Genomic DNA, 26,596 nt, shown 5'->3' with positions numbered 1-26,596 from the left:
CAGTCAAAGACATTCACATGGCCACACTCTATCTCGATACATCCTTCCAGATCTCTCATTCAGCCATTCCCACTATACCTCCCCTTTAATTTCATTGAGCCTTCAGTCCCTTAAGCTCTTTATAATCAAACTCCTACCCATGAATCCAAATCCAGCATACATTTTAGAATCCACCCCCCATCTTGCTGATACTCTCAACAACTTTGTCCATTTCCCTTCCATCTTACCTGTGTGTCAAAACCTAGAACATCTTATCTCCACATCTTCACCTGGACAACTGAGCTCTGGTGAAGAGAAGTATGCAATCACACTGATTAATGACACTATAAATACATCACATTTAACTTCAACTAAGTTCTCACCTCTGCCCACAAATCTTTTTTTTCCTTTTCTTTTTTTTTTTTTTTTTTTTAGATTTTATTTATTTATTTGAGAGAGAGAGAGAGAGCGTGCATGCCCAAGTTGGGGCAGAGGACATGACAGAGGGAGAGGGTGAAGCAGATTCCCACTGAGCAGGAAGCCCAATGCAGGGCTCTATTCCAAGACCCTGAGCTCCTGATCTGAGCTGAAGGCAGGTGCTTAACCAACTAAGCCACCCAGAGGCCCTGCCCATAAATCTTTCTTAAGGAAATGTTTCCTTTTTCTACATCAGCTATTTCAAATTGTCTTCTGTTCTCAAAAACTTCCAAATCCTCAGAAATCTCAAGGTAGGACCTCCCCTTTCTTTCAATAACAAATTTATGCAGATTCCCCCTTACCCCTTCTTTCTCACACACACACACTTTAATTATTTCTCTCCTTTGACAATGGGAGAACTGTTCTTTTCCAACCCAAAGTTGTTTGTACCATAGTAACTCATTTAATCTCACATCCTGGAAGACCCAGTCTATTCATCTTCCTCACTTTTTTACATGGATCTTCTGCTTCTCCCTGTCTACTGTCTAATTCCATTAGCACTGAAACACATTCCTGAGCCGCACTGTAAACAAATAAACCCACCAGAAATTTATACTTTTGTCCACCAACTACCTCTGTCTCTCCTCCTTTCTATAAACTTCTCAAAATAGTCAATAGCATGTGCAATCTATATTTTCTTTCCTTTCATAGTTTCTCAGCATATCTTGAATCTGGCTTCAATCTTTGTCACATACACCAAAATTGCTATTGGTAATGGTGCTAAATGTTCCCAGTTGCTAAATCAAAAGGATACTTCCTCCTTCATGAGACATTTCCTTGCCCAGCTTCCATAACACCCCAGTCTCCTGGTTTTCCCCCAAACCTCTAGAGGATTGTTTCCCTTTTTTTTCTCTCTCTCTTCCTTGATGATCTTATTCACCATCTTGTATTACATTGCCACCCATGGGTTAATAATTCCCAGTCAAGTTTTGTTCTCTTTACTCATGTACTCTGGACCAGTATCTCAAATTGCCTTCAGACATCAATACCAGAGTTCCCAGTTGCAGAAGGTGTAAATCAAAATTAAGATTTTTTTCTCAAACCTTGTCCCCCCATTTGTGGCATGTGAGTTAATGGCACCTTCCATCCCACTGTTTGAATAAGAAATCTATAATCCTGTCTCTGCATCATCTCTTCGATTACTCAGTCAAAGATTTCTGTCCTAGCTTCCATCTGTTGTCCACTGTTGTCCATCCCAATGTCACTTATTCAGGCTTCTGTCATATTTTTTTAATCTACTATCAGTTGTGTTCCTTAGTGGCAAGTGACAGAAATATTCTTTAGTCAACTTAAGTGCAAAGTGAATTATTGGTAGGAGTTACGGCAATTCACAGAATGAGGCCCAGAGTGTATGCTGGAGGCAAGACCAAAAGGCCAAGAAAAGGTTCATGTGTGACTACCACTGCCGTGACAGCTCAATAGCCCACGGCACGGCTTCTACCTCTCACCTCTGCACAGCCACCACTGCTGCCCCTCATACTCCATACTGCTACATCTTTGCTACGACCAGAAACAAAAATGCTTTCTCCATGGAACCTGCCTCAAAGGCCAAAGATGGAGGTATATAACTACCATGTGCCAAGACTTGTGCCCAGGCTCCAAGGGGCTGGGAAAGCAAATACTTGGAGATTCCACATTCCATTATGATAAGTAAGTTTAGTTTCTCACTGAGGTACATAACATGAGGAATTATCCAGAACTAATAAGGAGGCTCAGATGATGGGGATCCAAAGATAAAGCAATGATAAATATACACAACCCCAAGAATAGAACACAAGCCTTCCCACCGACTTTCTTCTTTCATTTTGCCTTTCTCTTCCTCTGACTCAGCTCCTGAGCTGGGCTACAATCAGTTATCTTTCTAAAATGCAACTCTGGAGCACCTGGGTGGCTCAGTTGGTTAAGTATCTACCTTTGGCTCAGGTCATGATCTCAGGGTCCTGGGATCAAGCCCCAAGTCCCCAGCTCAGCAGGGAGTCTCTTTGTCCCTCTCCTTCTGCCCCTCCCCCTGCTCATGCTCACTCTCTCACTCTCTTGCTCTCTCTCTCTCAAATAAATAAATAAAAACTTTTTTAAATAGCAAAAAAATAAAACACAACTCTGGTGATGTTTCTCACATACTTAACAGTCTTCTTTGTCCTCTAGCTGCACCTAAGATTAAAAATTCAAGTTCTTCACATGGTTCCAGGCCCTCTGACCCCACTCCTGCTTTCTAACTTTTTCTCTGGTGATTTTCCCCATCTCCAGATACATTTCTGTTTCACTAAACCTCTCTAAGTTACCTGAGTCTGCCAGTACTCTCCCTAGGATCCAGAACTTTGTCTGTGCTTCTGCCAGTGTCCTCTTTACCTGTCTAACTCTTCCTCCTCCTTCACATATCATCCTATAGGCTTCAACTTCCATAAAATTTTTCTTGATCCTAACCCTGTTATCCCTTCTAGGTGCTAACATAGCACTTTGTTTTCTTACCATAGCACTCAACACACTAAATTATATATATGCATATTACTTATTTATATCACACATAGACTAAGTTCCATGAAGGCAGAAACCCGTCTTTTTCAAAACTATATTTCCCAGGAGCCTGGGTGGCTCAGTCAGTTAACTGGCTGCCTTTGGCTCAGGTCATGATCCCAGGGTCCTGGAATCGAGCCCCATGTCAGGCTCCCTGCTCACTGGGGAGTCTGCTTCTCCCTCTGCTCCTCCCCACATCCCCCAACTTGTGTGTTCTCTCTTGCTTGCTCCCTCTTTCTCTTGAAAAAATAAATACAATCTCTTAAAAAAAAGTATATTTCTCAATTTTCCTCTCACACTGAGTTCAATGCAAAAAATTAATTTCTCTAAGGCCAAAAACAAATAGACCAATAACCTCTCTTCCAAAGAAAAATATATGTTGTAAGAAATGGAAATACGGTCTGTTTTACGTTTGGTATATAAACATACTTTTGGCCCAAGCATCTCTCTCTTCCAATTTTCATGTCTTCTGAATTAATGCTGCCTGGTGATTTATATCCTCACACATTTTAAGAGTTGACCTTGACCTTGACTTCTAAACCATCTACCATGTTTGCTGACTGAAGGGTCAAATGTAATTAAGGGCTCTGTTCTGGGAGAAACCAATCTGCCTTCTGAGGACAAACTATGAAAGACTTCGAAATAAGCAATAGAGAACTGATGTTTTTCCAATGGAATACTGGGTGGGGTCTGGTAGACCTTCCAGGGTCATCTGATTCTATTGTGGTCCGTGCCTTTTACTGTCTTTCATTAAGCAATGTTATACCTTTGTAAATTGTAGAAATCTAATAGCAATGCAAATTATACTTGAGCACAGATACACAAATAAATTTTTTCCAGCAGAAATACTGTTAGTTTGTACTCTGTAGAAATGACTCCAAACATTACATTTTATTGCTCTCTATATGTTAACCAGTTTCAAATTTATTAGTAAATTCGTTTTAGCATTCTTGATTGTCTGCATATATACTTACATAACTATATATGTACGTATATATTATACTTACATACGTATATATTCATTTACTTTAGAATCTGCTTTGAAATAGTTGTACATCTTACCATTTTCCTCATTAAGTAGTTAAATAAAATCTTGCATGAATGTTTATTTTGACACTTGTTATATTTGCCATGATTTTTTTCTTCTTTTGCTGTGGCCAGAAACAAGCTCCAAACTTTTGACTACCAGTCCACAGATTTGGCTTCCCACCGAGAACCACAACTACTAGAACACTAGTATGTGGTCTCTCCTTTCACCTTCATAAACTTCCAAGCTCCCACCCACATTTCTGGATTTTGAGCTTCAGTAAGCTTTGATCTTGAGGGAAAATGGCACATGAGAAGTGCAGAATGTCCTACTGTACTCTTAGTGCCTAATGCAGATATTTTCTTTTTGGATTATTCTGCACTGGTTAGTAAAATAGTTAATATTCACTCACAGGGAAAATATTAAATTAAAATGAGATAATAAACACAAGTATACTTGATGTTTCTTCCAACTTGAAGAATAGAGAAAAATGATTTTTTCATTTGTTCACTTTAATGTTTCTCCCAAGCTGTAAATTAATAATACTGTGATAGCACACGCATATACACACATACCCATTACTACTAATGGCAACTCTCTCTACATTGTCTTTCAGAACACAAGAAGTAAATTGGTTTCCAGTGCCTCTGGCCTTCCTGTTGAGAGCAAACAAAAAGTATATGAAAACTATTGAACTATGTCAGAGACTTCCTCCCATGACTCGTTCTATGATTCCCTATCAGACATGCAGGAAGAAAGCAAGAATGCTGACTTCTTCCCTGAGCTATCTGCTTTTCTCAGCCAGGAAGAGATAAACAAGAGTCTTGACCTAGCCCGGAGAGCTATAGCCAGCTCTGAAACGGAAGATTTTGACTCAGAAAAGGAGATCTCACAGATTTTCAACACCTCTCCTGTAAGTGTCTGTGAAAATCCTTCCCGTAAGGAGACCAAATTTGGTGAGCCATCCTCCTTAGGAAGACCTCATGATAACAGGCCAACACCTCTCCAACCTCTACCAGAACAAACTGACCGAATCTCTTCACCTGCTTCAAAGAGGAAACCCGCCAAATCACCCCTGCTTGCCAGCCCCAGCTATATCCGGAGCCTCCGAAAGGCTGAAAAACGTGGTGCAAAAACTCCCAACACAAGTGTGAAGCCCAAACCAGCGCATCAAGGTAAGACTGGCCCGCAGAGCCAGCTATGCGACAAGGCAGCTAATCTCATCGAGGAGCTGACATCCATATTTAAAGAAGCTGCAAAGCCGAGAAATAGAAGCCCGAACGGGGAGTCCTCGTCGCCAGACAGTGGCTACTTGTCTCCTAAAAATCAGCGGTCAGCCCTGATGAGTGCCTCAGCCAGCCAGAGCCCCACTGGAGACCAACAGGAGATGGAAGCAGAGGTCAAGTTACCCGAAGCCCAGCATTGCTACCAGGCAGACCAGGACAAGGCAGTGCCATGCAGTAACATCTCTCACCCACAGCCCCAGAAAGCATTCCACTTCCCCTCAGCTCCGCGGTTCATCCAGAAGCTTCGGAGCCAAGAAGTGGCAGAAGGAAGCAGAGTTTACTTGGAGTGTAGAGTCACTGGAAACCCAACTCCTCGAGTCAGGTAAGAACTTTTTGTTATGAATAGCAAATGATTTGTGTTGGCTTTTGGTTTTACTCTAATGTGGGATGAGAAGAGATTTCCTGTAGAGTTAGCCCTCTGGGGCCTGAAGTGGTGTTTTCAAATACCTGCAAGGCAAAAGCATCCCAGAATTGCAAATACTAGTTGTGCTAGTTATCACTGGTGGGATGCGTCTGTTATCATGAACCATGTGCTCCTAAGGGGAAGGCAAAGGACCAGACAGGGATAGAGGAACACAAATGGGTTATTAAATAGGACTCTGGAATTAATAGCATCCAATGAAACTTAAAATGTGCAACTGATTCATTCAAACACTGTGAAAATGTGTGCATCATTTGAATATGAGGTGCTGAAGGTGGTTGAAAGTGTGGTTAAAACTGGACGTTGTTTGGCAGTACAGAGATGAAACACGAGTGCACAGAGGCCAACCACAAGATTAACCCCCAAATATATACTCTGATCTAAGGGCTGAGCTAAGTGGCCACATAGTCACTGAAAAAAGCACACCCACACACCTTCAATGTGATGCAACCAAGGAAACACCTAAAGATAAACCAAACGAAACAATAAAGATAAACCAAACTGAAACAATACAGGTCTGTTGCTTATACAAAGGCTCTGGCCACTACAGCATGGGTATAGCAAAAAAAAAAAAAAAAAAATTAATAATAATAACAACAACAACAATTACATGAGCGTGTGGTTAGTTGGAGTCAATATACATATTACACAACCATGACCGTTCTTATATCTGGAGTTCTCCCTCCTTAACTGCAGATTTCATATTTTCTTTGCAAAATGGTTAAGAGGAGTGACCTGGGAGTCAGACTGCAAGGTTTCCAATCATGGCTCCGCTTTTACCAGTTGTGTCACCAAGGCAAGTTTCTTTGTGACTTAGTTTCTTCATCTGTGTAATGGGAATTAAAATAATGCTTACCTCATTCAATTTTATGATGATTAAAATAATGTGTGAAAAAATAAAACAGTGCCTTGCAGCTCATGACTACAGCATTAGTATTACCTATTACTTTTATTATTTCTCATTTCTTAACTTTATATGCTAAAATGAAAATAACATCGCAAGCTGGATTATACTATAAAATAAGCCATACATTTATTTTTAAAGTTTTGCTTTCATTAATAAAGGATGTTTTACCTGGGTTAAATAAATATTAAAAAGTAAATTCAAAATGACATATCAGATAAAGGGCTACTATCCAAAATCTATAAAGAACTTATCAAACTCAACACCCAAAGAAGAAATAATCCAATCAAGAAATGGGCAGAAGACATGAACAGACATTTCTGCAAAGACATCCAAATGGCCAACAGACATATGACAAAGAATTCAGCATCACTCAGCATCAGGAAAATACAAATTAAAACCACGATGAGATACCACCTCACACCAGTCAGAATGGCTAAAATTAACAAGTCAGGAAACAACAGATGTTGGTGAGGATGCGGAGAGAGGGGAACCCTCCTACACTGTTGGTGGGAATGCAAGCTAGTGCAGACACTCTGGAAAACAGCATGGAGGTTCCTCAAAAAGTTGAAAATAGAGCTACCCTATGACCCAGCAATCGCACTACTGGGTATTTACCCTAAAGATGCAAATGTAGTGATCCGAAAGGGCATGTGCACCTGAATGTTTATAGCAGCAATGTCCATAATAGCCAAACTATGGAAAGAACCTAGATGTCCATCAACAGATGAATGGATAAAGAAGATGTGGTATATATATACAATGGAATATTATGCAGCCATCAAAAGATATGAAATCTTGCCATTTGCGACAATGTGGATGGAACTAGAGGGTATTACGCTGAGCAAAATAAGTCAATCAGAGAAAGAATTACCTTATGAGCTCTCTGATATGAGGAATTTGAGAGTCAGGGCAGGAGGTTTTGGGGTACGGAAGGAAAAAATGAAACAAGATGGGATCGGGAGGGAGACAAACCATAAGAGGCTCTTAATCTCACAAAACAAACTGTACGGGGTTGGGAGAGGGTGGTTGGGTTATGGACACTGAAGAGGGTATGTGCTATGGTGAGTGCTGTGAAATTTATAAGCCTGATGATTCACAGATCTGTATCCCCGGGGTAAATAATACATTATGTTAATAAAAATAATTTTTTAAAAAATAAAAATAATAAAAAATAAAAAGTTGGAAGTATTAAAAAAGTAAATTCAAAATTGTGAAATTTGGCAAAATGGTAAACTAGACGTCATTGGCTGAAAATTGCAATGCTGGTATATTCTTATTAATACAGCATTTCACAAGCCATGAACTTGACCTCTCACCTTACATCCACCAAGACACACTTTGCTAGAGTTGGTCTCTTAGTTTGGCAGTTTATTGCTCACAAACATGAAGTAAGCATTAGCACTACTGGCTAAAAAATAGTGCAATTAAAGGCAGGGAATTTTTTTTCCTACCAATTTGTTCAACTAATTCCTCAAGTCAGTTTTTACAGTAATTTTGCTATCTTTCTTTTAAGAAACTGACAGCAGGGGGCAGTCAAAAACTTCTTAATGGGTTCATTTCATTAAAGCTGTCCTAAATTCTGCATTTATGTATCTTTTCCATAAAGAACTTCTCTTATTATTTTGCCTATGATGGAAATGAAATTACATGATTCTTTTGGATTCCGATTAGATTGTTTTTAACCCACTAATCTTGGGAACAAATAATTCTCTATGAGTGATACTTTCACATGTCATTCAAAACAGTTCTACAGGTTCTCATATGGCATATGACTCCGCTTACATTTACCTCCAAAATAAGCCCCTTTCAAATGTATTACCGTGGCAAGTAAAAATACCATACCCTTTCAAAAATGATCCCAAAAAATCCATTTAACATCAAAGGATTAATTCAGGTGAGCAGACCGTAATTAGTACATTAAAGTTCACTTAAACATTGAATAATTTGGGGGACATCAAATTCATACTTCTGCCTCCTTTCTTTTTACTGGGGTTGGGGGAGCATTAATTTGGTTGGTAACCAAAGAATTATTAACTAGTTTCCTCATGTCATCTCCTGGTCTACCAAAGTTCATGACCAATGTCCATGAGACATTACAAATTATGCCCTTCTAGAGTAATTAAGTCTTTGATGAAATGTTCCATTGTTTAAAGTTAGATGGTCTTTTTTTTTTTTTAATCTTTTTGGAGTTCTTGTTTGTTTTTTGTTTTGTATTTTGACAGGGGAGTGTGCTGGATTTTCTTAATTTCTGTTCCAAAGATCTTGGTACTCTCTTTCATGCATTTGTAGATATAACAAATACCTAGGAACACTGAGTTCCTTTCCCACATGAGACATGAGAGTCTAAAGAGATCATCTTCTTTGAAGGAAATTTCATACGAAGAAAACCTTTAATAAAATGTATCCTACTGTGGGACATTTTAGAGCCTGGCTTGACTCAGTCAGTCCAGGGGACTCTAAACCCAGAGATTGTATGGATCTATTGATTGTTAGGCTACCTCCTAAGGTCCCAGAAGCAGGTAACAGGATCCTCAGAGAGCAGGGGATGTCAGGGGAACCCGAAGCAAGCAATAAGCAGAGGCCTGACAGATGCTGACTAGTAAGCATAGAGACATTCATTCAGTTATTGAGAAGTCAGCAGCTACTGGACAGAGGGGTGAGATGTGGTACAATAGGCAATGGTAAGGTCCAGACTTACTTAAAAGGCCTGTATCACAGGAAAATATGGCAGCAGGTATCAGCATCCAGATAGAGGTTTTGGAGCACAGGGAGAAAGTTCGGCCCTTCATGAGTTTAGTTAAGGAAAAGGCAAGGCTATTGCTCCAAACGACAATAGGACAGGGACAGTTCAGAAGTAGAGACTCGGGTATGATTAAATGAGGGAGGACTTCAGTGCTGGGTCCAGAACAGGGAAACAAATTGTTAGACTGACAAGGCTGGGCTACTAAGCTGCTGGCCTGGAGCTTCTTAAGTTTGGCCTAAATAGAAACCACTTGGGGGCACCTGGGTGGCTCAGTGGGTTAAAGCCTCTGCCTTTGGCTTGGGTCATGATCCCAGGGTCCTGGGATTGAGCCTGCATTGGACTCTCTGCTCAGCAGGGAGCCCGCTTCCTTCTCTCTTTGCCTACTTGTGATCTCTGTCTGTCAAATAAAGAAATAAAATATTTAAAAAAAAAAGAAAAAAGAAACCACTTGGTCTGAGAACCTGAACATAGTGAAACTTAGATAAAGTGGCCCCAGCTAAAGGGAAGATTGGTGAAAACAGTAGGATCGAAGCCAGGCCAGTCATTTCAAGGCTTTTTTACTTCATCCTTCCACAAATAAAACTGGCATAGATACCAGTTACACCACAAAGAGGACTGGGGGAAAAAAAATCTCTTTTCCTTCTTTATTCTTGCATAGTTCCAACAAAACCTCAACAAAAGAGAAAAAGGCTGATGGAAGAAAGCTTATGCATAGTAACTGAGGTCATGTATAATTTAGATACTACTCAAATTACACACAAATTATTTAACAATTTGAATTATTACATTAAATAAAATCAAGTCAGAATTCGCTAATTTTTCTGATTATGTCCCAGTGTTTCATATTTCTTATGCACTACTTTATAAAGTATAAAAACGTGTTCCCTTACATCACTCACCTTGCCTGTTCCCTCTACTCTCAACTTTTGTGAGTTGAAGGAAAATTGATGAAGAATTTTAGTTCAAAGGTACCTCTAGTACTATAAAAATGAGACCTCATATTCTCACGTTATAGTTTTAAAAATATTTTATTATGGCAACCATATATTTCAAACCACTTAAATATAAGGAAACCAAGAAAACTAGGAAATTATTTGCCTAGGAACAGAAAAATTATTAATTAACCATAGAGACTAGAGTATAACTCAGGTCTTCTGATTCCTGATCAGGTATTGAGTGACCCACGAGAAGATTTAGCCACTGTCACTGCTGCTTTTCTTGTTGTGCATGGCTTACTGACAAGCTCCAGAAATGGAGATGAGCAGAACTGCCATCTGGAATTCATATTCCAAATAACTTCAAAGAAAATGTTATCCTGATAATTTCCACAGTGTTTTTCTATGTTAACAAAACAAAACACGGCCGTTCACAGTTATTCTCTTTCTTTGCTGTAAGTTAATACTGCCAAGTAAGTCAATCAACATAAACCAAAAAATGTTTGGGCATGGGGGAAAGCCGATATTCTCCATCAAGTAACTACAAACAAAACAAATTACTCCCACTTTATGAGCAGAAGTCCAAACCATCCTCGTATTCAAATTGTATTGTGAGGTAAATGTGTACATACTCATAAGGGGGAAAAACACTTTTAGACATTCACTTATTGCAATAAAAGTAAATCCAGCAATAGTCCAAGCATATTTAATATTCTAAGTACAATTACTCACATCTAATCATAAGATGCCTACTAGGTCATCATTATTAGCCTAGTAAAGTTTCAATCAACATATGTGATTAAAAGTAATTAAATTCATGGGGCGCCTGGGTGGCTCAGTGGGTTAAAGCCTCTGCCTTTGGCTCAGGTAATGATCCCAGGGTCCTGGGATTGAGCCCCTCATTGGGCTCTCTGCTCATCAGTGAGCCTGCTTCCTTCTCTCTCTCTGCCTGCCTCTCTGCCTACTTGTGATCTCTATCTGTCAAATAAATAAATAAATAAATAAATCTTTTTTTTTTTAAAGTAATTAAATCATTGCTATTAAAATCAAAACCCAGTACCTTCAATGCTTCCAATTAGTTTACATTAGTGAGACTTTGATCATCATCAAAAGCCAAAACAAGAGAATTATCCATACAAAATCTATGCAATGCTGTCTATAGAAATTTCCATCTCCTCAAAAGAAAATAGAAACAAACCACCGATTCACTTTTCTTCCTAGGGGTATCAGTATATCCCAATTATTGACTACTTTGGTTTGGGAAAATGTGGCAACTTCACCACTAGCCAGTAGGTTATGACACGTAGTGCTTGTTAGGATCTAAATGGCTCGGGGCTCCTGAGTGGCTCCGTCAGTTAAGCGTCTGCCTTTGGCTCAGGTCATGATTCCAGGATCCAGGATCAAGCCCCATGTCATTGGGCTCCCTGTTCAGCAGGGAGTCTGTTTCCCCATCTCATCTCCCTTTGCACCACCACCACAACTTGTGCACTCTCTCTTTCTCTCTCTCTCAAATAAATGAAAACAAAAAGAAGAAGAAGATCCTGATGGCTTAGTTCCAGGAGTATTGCTTGTTTTTGTTACAGAATATTGTCACAATGCAATACCAGATAGTACCATTAGATTATCAGTATGAAAAATCAACCACACAAGTATTGTTACAGCAACATGAAATGTAATTAGGTACAAATAATTTGGGAAGCAATTTTGTGATACCCAATAAAGTTAAAGGTGTACATACCCTAAACTTTTATGTAATAACCAATTGCATACTTGACCTCTCTCCTTAGAGATCTAATAGGTTTATCAAATTTAATATATCCAAGACTGAATCCCTCATTCTCCTCTCCTCCAAAAACCATCTCTTTCCTAAATCTTTTCCATGTCAACAAGTGTCAATTCTCCTTCCAGCTGTTTAAGGGAAAAACCTTGGAGTCATCCTTGGCTACTCTTTTTCTCACATCTCACATCATCCAGTCCAGCCAGCAAATCCAGTTGGCTCAACCTTTAATATACCTAGAATCTGATCACTTTATAACAGCTCCACTAATCAGGCTTTCATCATTGGCTGGACCAAGCCATCATCATCTTCCCCTGGGGTATTTGCATTAAGTTCCTAATCTGTCTCTTTGTTTCCATCCTTGCTCATTACACTCTATATTAGCACCTAGCATGATTCTTTTTAATGAAATTGTGATCACAACACAACGCAAAGCTTTCCAGCACCTTCTGTCTCATTCAGAGTAAATTCTGTAGGCCCTATAAACATTGGTAAGGCACCATTTCTCTGACTTCATCCCCTACTATGCTCCTGTTTGGTCCACTCCAGCCACAATGGTGTCCTTGCTGCACTCCTAACATGCCAGGTGTGTTCCTGTCTCGGGCCTTTGCACATGCTATTCCCTCTATGTAAAGTACTCTTCCTCCAGATGTATGTAGAATTAGATCCTTCATCTTCTTCATATATCTCCTCAAATGTCACCTTCAGAGTGTGGCCTTCCAAAACTACTTGATGTAAAAGAACAGGTCCTCCCCACCTTACTCTCTATTCCAGTCATCTTGTTTTTCTCCACAGAACTTACCTGATACACTCTGCATTTTACTTGTTTAATTTTTTTCACTGTCCATCTCCCTAGGTAAAATATAAAACCCTTGAATATAGGGACTACCATCTGATTCTTATTGTTGTATCCCTAGAGCCTAGAATGGTGCCTGGCACATAATAGGTGCTCAATAAATATGAATTAAATAAATAAATGAATAGTTTCACTCCTAGCTATATATCTGAAAGGAACTTTTGCTCCTGTGTACAAGGATGCATATATAAGAATGCGCATAACAGCATTGTTTCAAAATACTGTAAAGAACCTAAATACTAATCAAAAAGAAAATGGATACCTCTTTGACGTAGTGATTTTATTGGCTTCGGATATATATCCAGAGTGGGATTGCTGGATCATATGGCAGCACTATTTTTAATTTTTTGAGGACCCTCCATACAATTTTCCATAGCATCTCTTCCAACTTAAATTCCCACCAGTATGTACAAGAGTTCCCTTTTTTCTACATCCTCACCAGTGGTCATTATCTCTTGTCTTTTTGATAATAGCTATTTTAACACAACCTATGTGTCCATTGTCATATGAATAAAGAAAATGTGGCATGTATATACTATGGAATATTGTTCAACTATGAAAAAGAAGGAAATCCAGCCACTTACAACATGGATGGAACTTGAGGGCATTATCCTAAGTGAAATAAGCCAGAGAAAGACAAACGCTGTATCATCTCAGTTATATGTTGAAACTTTAAAAAGACAAACTCACAGAAGCAGAGCATAAAATGGTGGTTTCCAGGGGCTGGAGGACAGGGGAAATGGGGAGATGTGGGTCAAAGGATACGAACTTCCAGTTACAACTGAATAAGTTTGAGGGAACTGATTAATGAAATTGTAGCCGTAATTACAGTGAGCAATACCGTATTGTATACTTCAAAACTGCTAAGAGAATAGATCTTAACTGTTCTTACTATATACACAAAAAACTTATAGTCATGTAAGATGATGGAAATGTTAACTAATTTTATTGTGGTAATCATTTCACAGTATATAGATGTATCAAATCACATTGTACACTTCAAACTTACACAGTGTTATATGTCAATTATGTCTCAATAAGGCTGAAAAAAAGGAAAAGAAAATGGATAAGTTGTGATTTATATTCATACAATGAATGAACTAGAGTTTCATGAATCAGTATGTCTGAAACTCACAAACATAACAGCAATCTAAAAAAAGTTGCAAAAACATCCATCAGATTGCATTAATAAATTTATCCATATGAAGTTAAAATTGCAAAACAGTCTTATTCCAGGTTTAAGGATATGATAAAAGCATAGAAGAATGCCTGAGAATGACAAATACTAAATTCCAGACAACAATCACTGTTGAGATAAAGAAGAATGTAATTAGTAAGAAGTGCACAGAGGGCATCCATTGTGCTTGCAACATTTCCCATCTTAAGATGGGTAGTAGAGACACAGATGTAAATAACGCTGATTTTATACTCAATGAAAAATAATGACTTTTTATTTTATTCTACTATCCCAATTATGTATTTGGTACATTCTGCAGCAATGTTTCTAATGAATGGCATGATTTACTCTATAAATACCACCTAGAAAATGAGTGGTAAGCAATACAAATTAGTTAAGTTGGCTCTTAGGTGTTTGCCCTCATGAGTTCAATCAATTTTCTGAATTGTCTTAGTTGTGTTTTAGAGCTTTAAAAAATTTTCTCATTTTAAATTAATGGTGTTCTTAATAGAATGGTATATGTACTCAGTCTTCTGCCAAAGATCTTTTATGGTATAGTCTACCCAATTTATTGACTGCAGACATTAGAAAAATGTGTTTATGAGTCTCTCATTGCTAGGGCAAAATGCCTGCATTTAGACACACACAAACATGCACACACACGTGGTACCTTTTCAGAAATAGTGAAAAATCTGAAGATTAATAAGAGTTGCATATGCATATCTCACCAACCCAATTACCTTCCCCATATCATCACATCTGGCAAATAGGAGAAAGTAAAATGGGGCAGAATCCAAAGGAAATGATACCAGTTAATGTTATAGGTTCCTATTTTTCTTATTCTTTTATCATTTCCTTTGATTTATTTCTAAGTCTTTTAATTTTTTTTTCTTTTTCTGTACATTTGCATTGACTTGAAAAGCTAAGTCTTTTATATTTTACAGAGGATAAAAGTGTTCCCTAAGACTTCAAAATACCATTGAACTAGAAACCAAAGGAGATTAAATAGCAGAGTAGTACCTTTATTTTCACTAAAATGAAGAAATAAATTTATCTCTGATTCCCCCTCACAGGTGCTTTTTGTGAGTTAAAAAATTAAGGTGATGTGACCTATCATGCTATTTTAGTCCTATTTCCTATCCTTTCCATTCTTTCTCAAAACCTATTTCTATCCAGTATCTACCCACTTGTAATTCCCACATGAAAAATGACCTCTGCCTGTACAATGTTTTAACTGCCCAAAGATCATCATTAATCCAAATATTGAATCTGTTTCTGTAGATCAGTGAGTGAAATGGGATAACTCTGTACCAATGAACCCAGGAAATATTGCCTCTGTTTTTTGTGGGGTTTTTTAAGGTTTTATTTATTTACTTGACAGAGAGCGAGAGAGACAGCAAGAGCAGGAACACAAGCAGGGGAGTGGGAGAGGGAAAAGGGGTTTCCCACCAAGCAGGGAGCCCGATCGTGGGGCTCGATCCCAGGACCCTGGGATCATGACCTGAGCCGAAGGCAGACGCTTAACAACTGAGCCACCCAGGTGCTCCAATATTGCTTCTGTTTTGTGGAGTTGTTGTTTAATGATTTGAACATTACAGAGTGACAGCAACTTCCCTATCACCTGTTCTTGGCCAAACCATGACACTGTGATGCTGTGACAGGCCAGTTCTACTGTACATAATGCTGCTCATATGAATAGCTCAGTAAATCAAGAAGCAAACTGATAAAAAAAAAAGTAGCAAACTGATACTCAAGGCAAGTATAGAGTATTACTGTAGTTAGGAATCTGAATTGGTTATAACAGCCTTTCGCAGATAGTCATGAAATAGTCACAGCCAAATCAGACAGTAGCATTTGTTCTGAAAAATTGATTTAATCATTTCAATTTACATCTCCACGGCCAAGTTTCTGGATTTAACAAGAAAACCAATCAATAAACAAACATCAACATAAATTTTCCCAGGAAATAAAGGTGGTCAGATAATCCCTTTAGAATTAAAAAAAAAAAAAATGCTTGTGCATTACCAAAAAAAAAAAGATGCTTGTAGAACAAACAGCAAAAGCATTTAGTAGATGACCATATAGATTCTGAAGTAAGAGTGTGAATCTTGCCTCTATCACATATCAGTCTGGTCACCATGGCAAGTTATTTCACCTTTCTATGCCTCAGTTTCCTTGTCAGTAAAATGAGAATAATAAAACTACTTACCTCTAGTGTTATTATGAGTGTTAAGTCATTTAACACAAGGAAAGTGTTAGAACTCTGCTAGCACATAGTAATAGCTTAATAAATATTAAGGTATTATTTTGAAGTTACTTAATATTATTATAAAGTGTTTACTTTAATCGTTTATTGTCGTTGATTTAGTATACACTCCCTATATTCTACCATCTCAAAAATCTTTGAATCTGTTCCCTTTCTTTAAAATCTTCATGCTACAGCTCTCTTTTGTATTGCTGTGCATTCCCAATGCATTGGTATAAGGTTTATAGAGAAGGAACTCTTCAACTTTATAGGCTAAACATAATTTATAAGGAATACAGTATGTGTTTCTGATCCTGTTTGGGCAGTGAGTCTTAAATTTGTATCTCAAGGTCAGAATCAATACCCAGGCTGCCATGAGATGTTGGAATATTGTCCCCTGGTCTCTGTTGTCATTGTCTAGTAACTTTTACCTCACTTGGCCTTCTGTTCCTTCACAGCCTCAGGGGAGGGGATCAATGCCAAGGATTTTCTTTCCATTTTCACCCCTCCCTCCTATAACTAATTATCTCCCCATCCTCTATTCCTAAACCTCAAAGCTGTGAAGGTCAGTCTTATTGTGGACTACCAACTACTTGGAAAGCCTTCTAAAAATCAAGTCTGACTATTGTTTTCTTGCTGCTTTTTAAATTGTTTAGCAATTTTCCTGAGTTAACTTCATGGCTCCTTGTTAAATATTTGCTAAAGCCAATTGAAAGTGCTTCCCCAACACTTTAACCACTCCCTGTTTTTGTATTCCAATAATTTCAGCAGGAAGAAAACTCTAAAAATAATTGGAGTAACAAATGCAGGCTTTTCCCCCAGCTAGATAAATTGGCTATGATTTTGTATTTTCTTCCTACTAAGTATTATACCATACAGCAAAGCTCTCAAAAGAAAAAGAAAAAGAATGTACTTTCTGAAAGTTTAATTTACTATTATGCAAACTACTGTGAAATAGTTGTTTTGAAAGAATTTGACTCTGAAGTGGAATGGATACTTTCACAGTCAAAACTACTCAATGTCTCAAGTCTTTTCTGGGGAGTTGCTTAAAGAACTTCTTGACATGTTTCTTCATTTGCCTCGGGGCAGTGCCGCATCACGGATCACTGAACCTGTTTAGGCATAATTACAGCAATTCAAGAACTCTGCTTCGATGGTGCATTCTTTTGATGGTTAGAAGGAGTTACTTTATAAATACAACTGTAGCAAATACAATTATAAGTCTGAAACCTGATGCAGCTTACTATGCTGACCCAGATGCAAATATTTTCTACTAGTTGATGTGTTCAAGTGATGTGTAGCAATAGAACTGATTCTTTCCTGTTTAATTTTAATTTGAGTCAAGAAATAGTGTCATATTTAATATCTGTTGGAATAGGAGTAAAGTGCTAGTCACATGAGCACTGATAGTGAAACCCAATCAAAAGCCTGTCCTGGCAGGAACATTACTAATTCCAAGTGGAAACTTTGTTCTGTTGATCATGAGTTCTAACAGTGAAGTCTAATTCTACATAATAGCATAGGCCACAGAAACATTTTCCAATCAGTGGTTATATGGTCCACATGTAGGCTAGAAAACTTAAATAAAATACCCTAGGGAATAAAATTTTTTTTCCTAAGGTGACAGCTTTTAGCCTTGGTTCCTGGAATTGGGTAAGTATTTCTAATGGAAAAATAGAAAACAAGTCTGGTGGAAAGGATTTCCAAGTATTGGAGGGGAATCTTTGAAGTAGGAGAAGGAGGAGGAGGGTGAGGAGATGGGGGAGGAAGGAACAGAAAGATGAAAAAGGAAAGAAAGAAGGAAGGGAGAAAGGGAGCAAGGAAGTAGGGAAGGAGAGAAAGAAAATTTACATTTGAAGTTAATTGGTTCTTTCTTTAAAAGCCAGAGAGATCTTCAAAATCATTTTTTGCCATCATATTCTGTACCTGTTTAAGTTCACACACACACACACACACACACACACACACACATACAGACACGCACACATATTTTTTTAAGAAGGCTCCATATCCAGCATGGAGCCCAACGCAGGACTTGGACTCATGACCCTGAGATCAAGATCAGAGCTGAGATCAAGAGTCAGATGCCTAACCAACTGAGCTATCCAGGTGCCCCAGCAAACACTTATATCTTTATGAAAAAAGATATTACTTGAAACCTTGAAAGGTGGTTGATACACAATATAGTCAGTGAGTTAAGCATAGGAGTTTTCTAATATACTTCTACATATAAGTTTACAAACATTTATATATTAATGAAACAAGATGTTACTTGAAAGACTCATTATATACAGTGTAGTTAAAAAAAAAAAAAAAACGTTTTTACCACCACAAGTTATCACAGGCCAATTTCATTAACAGAGAATATTCCAGTTGTGCCTATGCATAGAGAGGGCAATAGATACACAGTTGATGAAGGCTAGGGAGAAGAGATAGGAAGTATTTGTTTCAGTTTTGTATCTTGAACCACCACAGGCAAAGATTAAGAATTTTCTACATCATTGGAGCACCTGGCTGGCTCAGTTGGTTAAGCGTCCGACTCTTGATTTCAGATCAGGTCTCGATCTCAGGGTCATGAGTTCAAGCCCCACATTAGGCTTCACGCTGGGCATGGAGCCTACTTTAAAAAAAAAAAAAAGGTAAGACTTTTCCACATCATTATATGAATGTTATTACAATGAAGGAAACACCATGGACCAGTAAGCTTTCTAGAAAAATACTGAAAATGTATTAATCACAAATAAGAGGATTTGGTCAAAGGTAAGCACTTAGCTAGGCCTAGTCACTCCTATTTAGAACCTTTGTCATGACCTCATTAGGAGACTTTTAAAGTTAACACCAGAAACTTACTATAGCATTCAACTACATCAGACATGTCTGTGCAGTCATTGTGAAGAATTACATATGCCAGTATGTTGTAGGAAGTTTATGCTAGAATGTCATTTCCATTCTTCTCAACCCTTTGTTTATCGTTCTTAAGTCACAATAATTTCTCTTTGTTTTCCTTGAGCTACAGAATTGAAACCTCACTACTGTGGTTGTCATTCTCCTAGTAGTGATAATAGATATTGGGGCACCTGGGTGGCTCAGTCAGTTGAGCATCTGATGTGATTTTGGCTCAGGTCATGGTTTTGGGGTGCTGAGATCAGGCCCTGTGTGGAGCTCCATTCTGGGCATGGAGCCTCCTTGGGATTCTCTCTTTCATTCTCCCTCTGTCCCTCCCATCCTCCCTCTTGTGCTCAATCTCTCCTCTCTTTAAAAAAAAAGAAAAGAATAATAATAATAGATATAATAATATTAATAGCCAACATTTCTTGAGTACTTAGCACATGCCAGACATTCTTACACATATAAACTCACTATTTCTACAAGGTAGATCTTACCATATTTCTTGGGTACTCAGACATATATTTTGTCACATTTTAACATGTCTATAATCCAAGTGCATCTTGCAGAAGAGAGCATTTTACAATCATTATCAGACCATAGGCATGATATGATTGCCTGTACACACAAAAATTTGGTCAGAACTATTTATTTTGTCATTATAATTGAGCTATTTGCCTTTTGGGACTGAATAAACTGTTTTTTTTTTCTTCCTTAATGGCCCATAAAATAATGGTGTCTTATAATGAGTAGTATATTAAGTTCAGTGAACTATAATATTATTATCTCCATTTTAAAAACAAGAAACAAAAGCCTGAACAGCTTGTGAAAATTGTCCAATTGCCCAGAGTCTTTACTTTCTTACTGTTACACTTTACTATCCAAAAAATCAGAGTGGAACACAGAGTCCTTCTTACAGAATGGAGCCCCAACAAAGTTTGGGTGAACCCTAGCTTACCATTAGAAACACCTGACACATAGTCATTATTTCTTGAAAATATCCATGAATTGCTTCCTTCCATTGGTCTCAAAGGAAGACTTGGAAAAGAAAGGCATGACCAATGACGTCCTGGTCCTCATGAGAGAACCTTCCCTTGTGTATACTTCTCGCCAGTGTGTAGTGTCACTGTGAGGGATCCTCAGCATCTTGATTAGTAGAAACACCCCACTGCTGCAGTTTGGGAGGCCATGGGTTATAACTTCTATCAAAGCCAGTTAACCAAGTCCTCTCTCTTTCTCTCATGAACAGAGCAGTAATCCCACACAAAACATAACAGATATGATTTGTAATCCGGTGTGGTACTTTTTAATTCTTATGTGTAGTGGCCAGCATTTTAATTAAGAATGTGTTCGCATATGTTGGCCAGAATCCTGATACATGGACTCATTCCATGCTCTGAGAACAAGGACAAATTATCACTGCCTGAAATAAAGAAAGAATGGGCCCCAACAACACCAGCAACATGTTGGCTCAACTGATTTCCGATAGACTTTTTCTACAAAAGGCCATTGTAACATACAATACAATAAGGGTTTTTTGTGTTTTTTTTGTTTTTTTTTTTTTGTTTTTACCAAATGAATAGCTTCAACTTTAAACAGGCAGCTATTAAGAAGGAAGTATCAGTATTGAAGAAATCAAATAGATGCTTGGACCGTATATAGGATGAGTGTTGTTATAGCATTAAAAGTCAATGTGCAGGGACGCCTGGGTGGCTCAGTGGGTTAAACCTCTGCCTTCGGCTCAGGTCATGATCCCAGGGTCCTGGGATCGAGCCCCACATCGGGCTCTCTGCTCAGCAGGGAGCCTGCTTCCCCCTCTCTCTCTGCCTACTTGTGATCTCTGTCTGTCAAATAAATAAATAAAATCTTTAAAAAAAAAAAAAGTCAATGTGCACATCAAAATGACAGCTAGCCAGCTCACCATAAAATTCTTCAGGGCCATATGGTATGGTGATTATAGAGGGGTGGGTGTTATGTGTGTTGTCAGGGGAGTTCTCTAGGAAAGCACCATCTGGGTAGGTCAGTTCCATTTATAGGAAATACATCTATACACTTAGTTCCACAAATATCTTGACCAATTCATTTCTATCCTGGGGCCTAATATTTGAGAAAAAAATTTTAATTGGAGGGAATTGGGGCATATGTTTTAAGTACCCATTTGTTCAACTGTTGGCTAATGGAACTTGCCAATGTGAAACCTCAAATTAGAGATGCCATCACTCTGTTAAATAGCAGATAGTCCACAGAAAAACAACAAGTAAAATCACTCTAGTATGAGACTTGTGTTTGGATTATATTTTTTTTTCCCAGTTCCTAACAGGCCAATGCAGGTAGAATGATGAATCCATTAACAAGGTGTGTCTATCCTACTCCAAATCAAAGTAACTTTACTACCACTGTATAATAGATAATGTATACCTGTAACTTACATTGCCAATTAAAAACTTTCATACTTACATAGTCCCTTTCATCTGTAAATCTTAAAATCTTAACATTTATTCATCTAGGATACTATGTAAAATGGCTTTACCTCTTTGGAATTTAAAGGTGTGTCTGTCTTCTAACATAGAAGCGGCCCATTGCCTTCCAGCAGAGTTCAGCTTCCCACACATACCTCAAGAGCTCACAAAGGCATATTTTTCTCAGGACACAAGACTAGCTCTTAGCTTCCTCCAATTCAGAATATACTACATGTTCTCAATAGTTTCTTGAGGGGGGGGGGGTTCATCCTCAAGTCCTCAACTGCCTACATGTGTTTCTTCTCTTCTTTTGATGTTTTTCTGACTTTCACATTTTGACAAATCAGGAAAAGATCAAATCCAGCCAAAACCTGTCTTTCATTACAGTTTGCTATAGTTAAAATGTTCAATTTTCTCACTTGCATTGAATTAAATTATGATCCAAACTGAAAGTTGAGTTTGGTTCATCCTCTCTCTCACTCCTATCCACATTGCAAATAACTCCATTTTCACTTGTCTTACCTAATGTATCTCGTGCCCTCCTGCCGCACCTTCATCTAGGCAGACTGCTCACCCCTCAGATGGATTTATTAGAGACACAGCTTACTTTGCCTTCCAGCATTCTCCCAAAATGCCATCCCTGCACTAATCACTTCTAGTTAATGTCCACGGGATAATGAGTGACGACTCTTAGAAATGACCTGAGGCTGCTGGCATGTATTTTTCAAATGTTCCCCTGCATGGTTATGTTTGGTCAGCCAAATACAGTAAGCAGATCTTAGACTATGAACGCGGTCACCAAGCTTGAAGTTAGGGATTAAAACACTACAGAGAGGCAAATGAAGGTTCAACAAAGAGAACTGGAGAAAGAGGAAAGGTTGAAGGATTTAAGACAGATGATGTCTGAAACTGTTGAAGAAGAAATGAGAAAAGGCAGAGCTGGAGGTGGCTGAGTGCTAGAGACCATCAAGATAGCCATATACAAAACATTCCCAGATCAAACCTCCAGGGGAAATAAATTAGTAAGCAAGAGTCCCCTGCTTTGCTGACCAGTTGTGGCATTTGTCTCAGTTGTTTGTGAACAAATAGCTGTTTGCTCACTTTTCTGACAGCAATCCTGAAGTGACATGAGTCACTGCTGAAAAGAGTAACACTCACAGATTGCTTCCTAATGACTTAGAGTGTCAGGTATAGAAGGAAATGAAGGCAATACCTCTTTTGGGTTCCCTAGGTCTTCTTAATGGATAAGAGAAACTCAAAAATATTCCTTTGGTCCAAGCTGCCACAAAATTGTATTAAGGTTATGAAAATACGAGTACTTAAATGTGAGGGTCCATTAGTCTGCTCTTGCCACTTTATCCCCCCAGTATCCTCTGACTGGTTCTTTCATAGACCCCTATATATATATATATATATATATATATATATATATATACACACACACACATACATATAGACCCCTTTATTCTTTTTTTTTTAAAGATTTTATTTATTTACTTGACAGAGAGAGATCACAAGTAGACAGAGAGGCAGGCAGAGAGAGAGAGAAGGAGGCAGGCAGAGAGAGAGAGAAGGAAGCAGGCTCCCTGCTGAGCAGAGAGCCCGATGCGGAACTCGATCCCAGGACCCTGAGATCATGACCCGAGCCGAAGGCAGCGGCTTAACCCACTGAGCCACCCAGGTGCCCTAGACCCCTATATTCTCTTTCCACTGTCCACCACCCCACTCTTGCCCTAGGAAGCTAACCTGAGTGGACTACAACAGATTCCTTCAAGCTCTGTTTGGGTTCAGCCTGGGGAGCATGGCAGGTCAGAGGAATTCAAGATACTTAGTCCCCTCGCTTCCTCCCTGTGGGCTTATGTTGGCTCTCCCCATCCAAGGAAGGTCTTCACTCAAAATGGCTCTCTTCTGTGTTCAGGAATCTGCTGCCTCCCTTCTGCCTCAATTCTGCAGACTCAAGAGTGGAAACACGGCTTTACAACCCCAGGGTGATGCATCATCCTTTGTGGTTTCCTATACCTTGACACCTTTAGATCTAGTCCTTTCATGAAATCTTCCATGAGTCATCTGGGATTTAGTGTATCCTCTCTTTCTAGTTGGCACCACGACTGATAACTTCTTCTGATTTGCCTATAGCTTTTTTATAAGACCCATAACCCTTATAATACAGATGAGAGAGCATGACCAATTCCTCAAGTCTTTTACCCTGAAATTGCTAAGGTAAATTCTAGATTACTCACTGGCAAATTATCTGCCTTGGAAATTATTTTTCCAGTTCTATCCTCCCTTTTACTCCTCATTGTTTGCTTTTAGGATTTTTTAAGTGAGCCAATTCCAAGTCTGTAGTCTTCATAAAAGAATCACATTGATGCAAAGATGCAAAAATACATTTTGTGTCATCAGTAGAATTTCCTTATTTATGCGTTCTCTGTCAGAGAGAGAAATGACTGATACTTCATAGAGTGTTGTATATGCCTGGCATATTTCTAAGGATTTTATACCCATTCTCTCATCCAGTCCTTGCAAGGGCTCTAAAAAATAGGGCTATATTATTATTATATCACCATTTTACATGTGAGAAACTGAGACTCATGGATGTAAGTAAAAAACCCAAGGACATACCCCTGGTTAGTATTGTATGTGTGATTACCAACTGCAAAAGCTGGCTATTTGGCAGACTTCCTAACTGTTCGTGGTTTATGTATTTGAAGTGGTGCTTTATGTATTTAATGGTGCATAACAAACCACTCCAAAACTTAGTGACTTAAAACAACAATCTATTATTTCCTTCCACACACTAGTCTATCTGAAGAGTAGCTACCACAGGTGTACTCTCAGGTATTTTTTTGTATGTCAGTTATCCTGGACTGAGTAAACTCTAACGAGAGTACAGAACACAGGATACTGTAGGGGGAGGGGGAGGGGGAGGAGGGTGGTTGGTACAACAGGGTTACAGTTTCAACTAGGACTCAAGATTGGAGGTAAGAAGAGGAGTCCAGATTAATGATAAGGAGGAAGTGTCCAGCATAAGAATCAGGAGTGCCATTAAGAATTGTTCTCTCTGGGGCACCTGGGTGGCTCAGTGGGTTAAGCCTCTGCCTTCAGCTCAGGTCATGATCTCAGGGTCCTGGGTTCGAGTCCCACATCGGGCTCTCTGCTCAGCAGGGAGCCTGCTTCCTCTCTCTCTCTCTCTGCCTACCTCTCTGCCTACTTGTGATCTCTCTCTGTCAAATAAATAAATAAATAAATACCAATAATTTATTAAAAAAAAAAAAAAAAGAATTGTTCTCTCTGTGGAGCCTGGGTGGCTCAGTGGGTTAAGCCTCTGCCTTCGGCTCAGGTCATCTCAGGGTCCTGCGATTGAGCCCCGCATTGGGCTCTCTGCTCAGAAGGGAGCCTGCTTCCCCACCCCCCCATCTCTGCCTACCTCTCTGCCTCTTTGTGATCTCTCTTTCTCTAATAAAAATAAGTTAAAAAAAAATCTTTAAAAAAATGTTCTTAAAAAAAAAATTGTTCTCTGCCCTTTGAGCTCAGACTCCCTTCTTCAGTCATGTAACCTGCAGCACAATATGAACACAAGTGTGAGAGCCAGGGGGAAAAGGAGAGCAGAACATCACACAGTTAAAAAAGGCATGACCTCCTCAGACTCTCACTGAACTCTTTACCTAGATGCAGATGGAAAAGACATAGCTACTTTTCCCCTCCAAAAAATTAAACTTGTAAATTGCTGTTTTGAAGTTGTATCTGCTTTACGAAAACTTGAGAATGATCATTTAATATAAAAAAATGTTTTGAGACATTTCATTTTTAAAACTTATCTAAGATCCAGTTCAACCACAGCTTCTCTGGTGGGAGGTCTCAGGGAACAGTAGAAGATACAAAATTAAATAAAGGTGTACAATTTTAAATCAAATAATTACATACAGAATTATTGAGTGTTGATATTTTTGTTTTTCAAAATAAACATCAGATTAAATAAGTGAAAATAATGTTTAAAGAAATATATACTTTCTTCACCTAAAATATTGCCTTAAATGTTTATTTTGGTTTTAATGAAAACTTCAAGCTGATTTTTTGTTTTTTAGCCAGGTTTCCCACCTGTCTAGATGGCATGAATTTAGCAATATTTTATTTCATCAACCTGCTGTGGTCCTCAGGTTCTGTGTAAGAATAATTACATACTGCAAAGAATTAGAACAAGTCCTTGATGACGATTTATTCTCTGGAATAGCGAAGGTATATAATTTGACAGAAACAGAGTAGCAATAGCTAACTCCAGTTTATTCCCTGTAACTGGCAACTAAAGAAGATAGTTAAGATCTCAATGACTGGAAGTCCAGTATTTTAATCAATTTATTTAATCAATTTATCAATTTAATCAATTTATTTAATTTATTTAATCAATATATAAATCAATTTATTTAATCAATAATCTCAACCTTCTCACTACACAAAATATTTCATTGCAAGTAGGTCCTCTGCCCTTTTATTCCCATAGTGTCATCGAATGTCTATTGCATGAATTTGAAATATATTGTTCATGTGATGAACATTTAGGGAACACTCCCTGAGAGTGAAGCTCTGTCAGGTGTCAGGGTATCACAATTTGGTCCATCACTTCAGTAAATCCAGAATTTGGGGAGGAAGACAGACAATGCGGAGAGTAATGGGAAGTTTCTGCCTCTCAAGATACGGATATAATTGCCTTCTACTCTTGCCAAGAGTAGATCTGTGACAGTTTAAAATGTACCCTAGATATCTTCCATATCTTCCATTTCCTTCCTTCCTCACCAGCAGGGCTCCCGTTTATGCACGTGCTGCTTCCATGATGCTCTGAGTGGACTCAGATATGAAAATTCAGCCTCTCTTTAAGTCCCACGTTTAAAATATTTTCATTCACATTCATT

The 26,596-nt window shown here is 38.5% G+C and overlaps 1 protein-coding gene across 1 annotated transcript in view; it reads left to right on the top strand.

The window, feature by feature from the left end:
* The window catches only part of PALLD (palladin, cytoskeletal associated protein), a 414,827-nt gene that overhangs the window by 26,180 nt on the left and 362,051 nt on the right, over positions 1-26,596 (top strand). The window contains exon 3 of the mRNA XM_080831100.1: positions 4,614-5,605. Coding sequence (XP_080687226.1) covers positions 4,695-5,605 — 911 coding nt within the window. The 5' untranslated portion in view covers positions 4,614-4,694. The remainder of the gene's footprint in view (positions 1-4,613; positions 5,606-26,596) is intronic.

The sequence above is a fragment of the Martes martes genome, assembly GCF_963455335.1.
Source record: "Martes martes genome assembly, chromosome: 2".
In the NCBI taxonomy this organism is placed as follows: domain Eukaryota; kingdom Metazoa; phylum Chordata; class Mammalia; order Carnivora; family Mustelidae; genus Martes; species Martes martes.
This window is presented reverse-complemented; position numbering and strand designations above follow the sequence as displayed.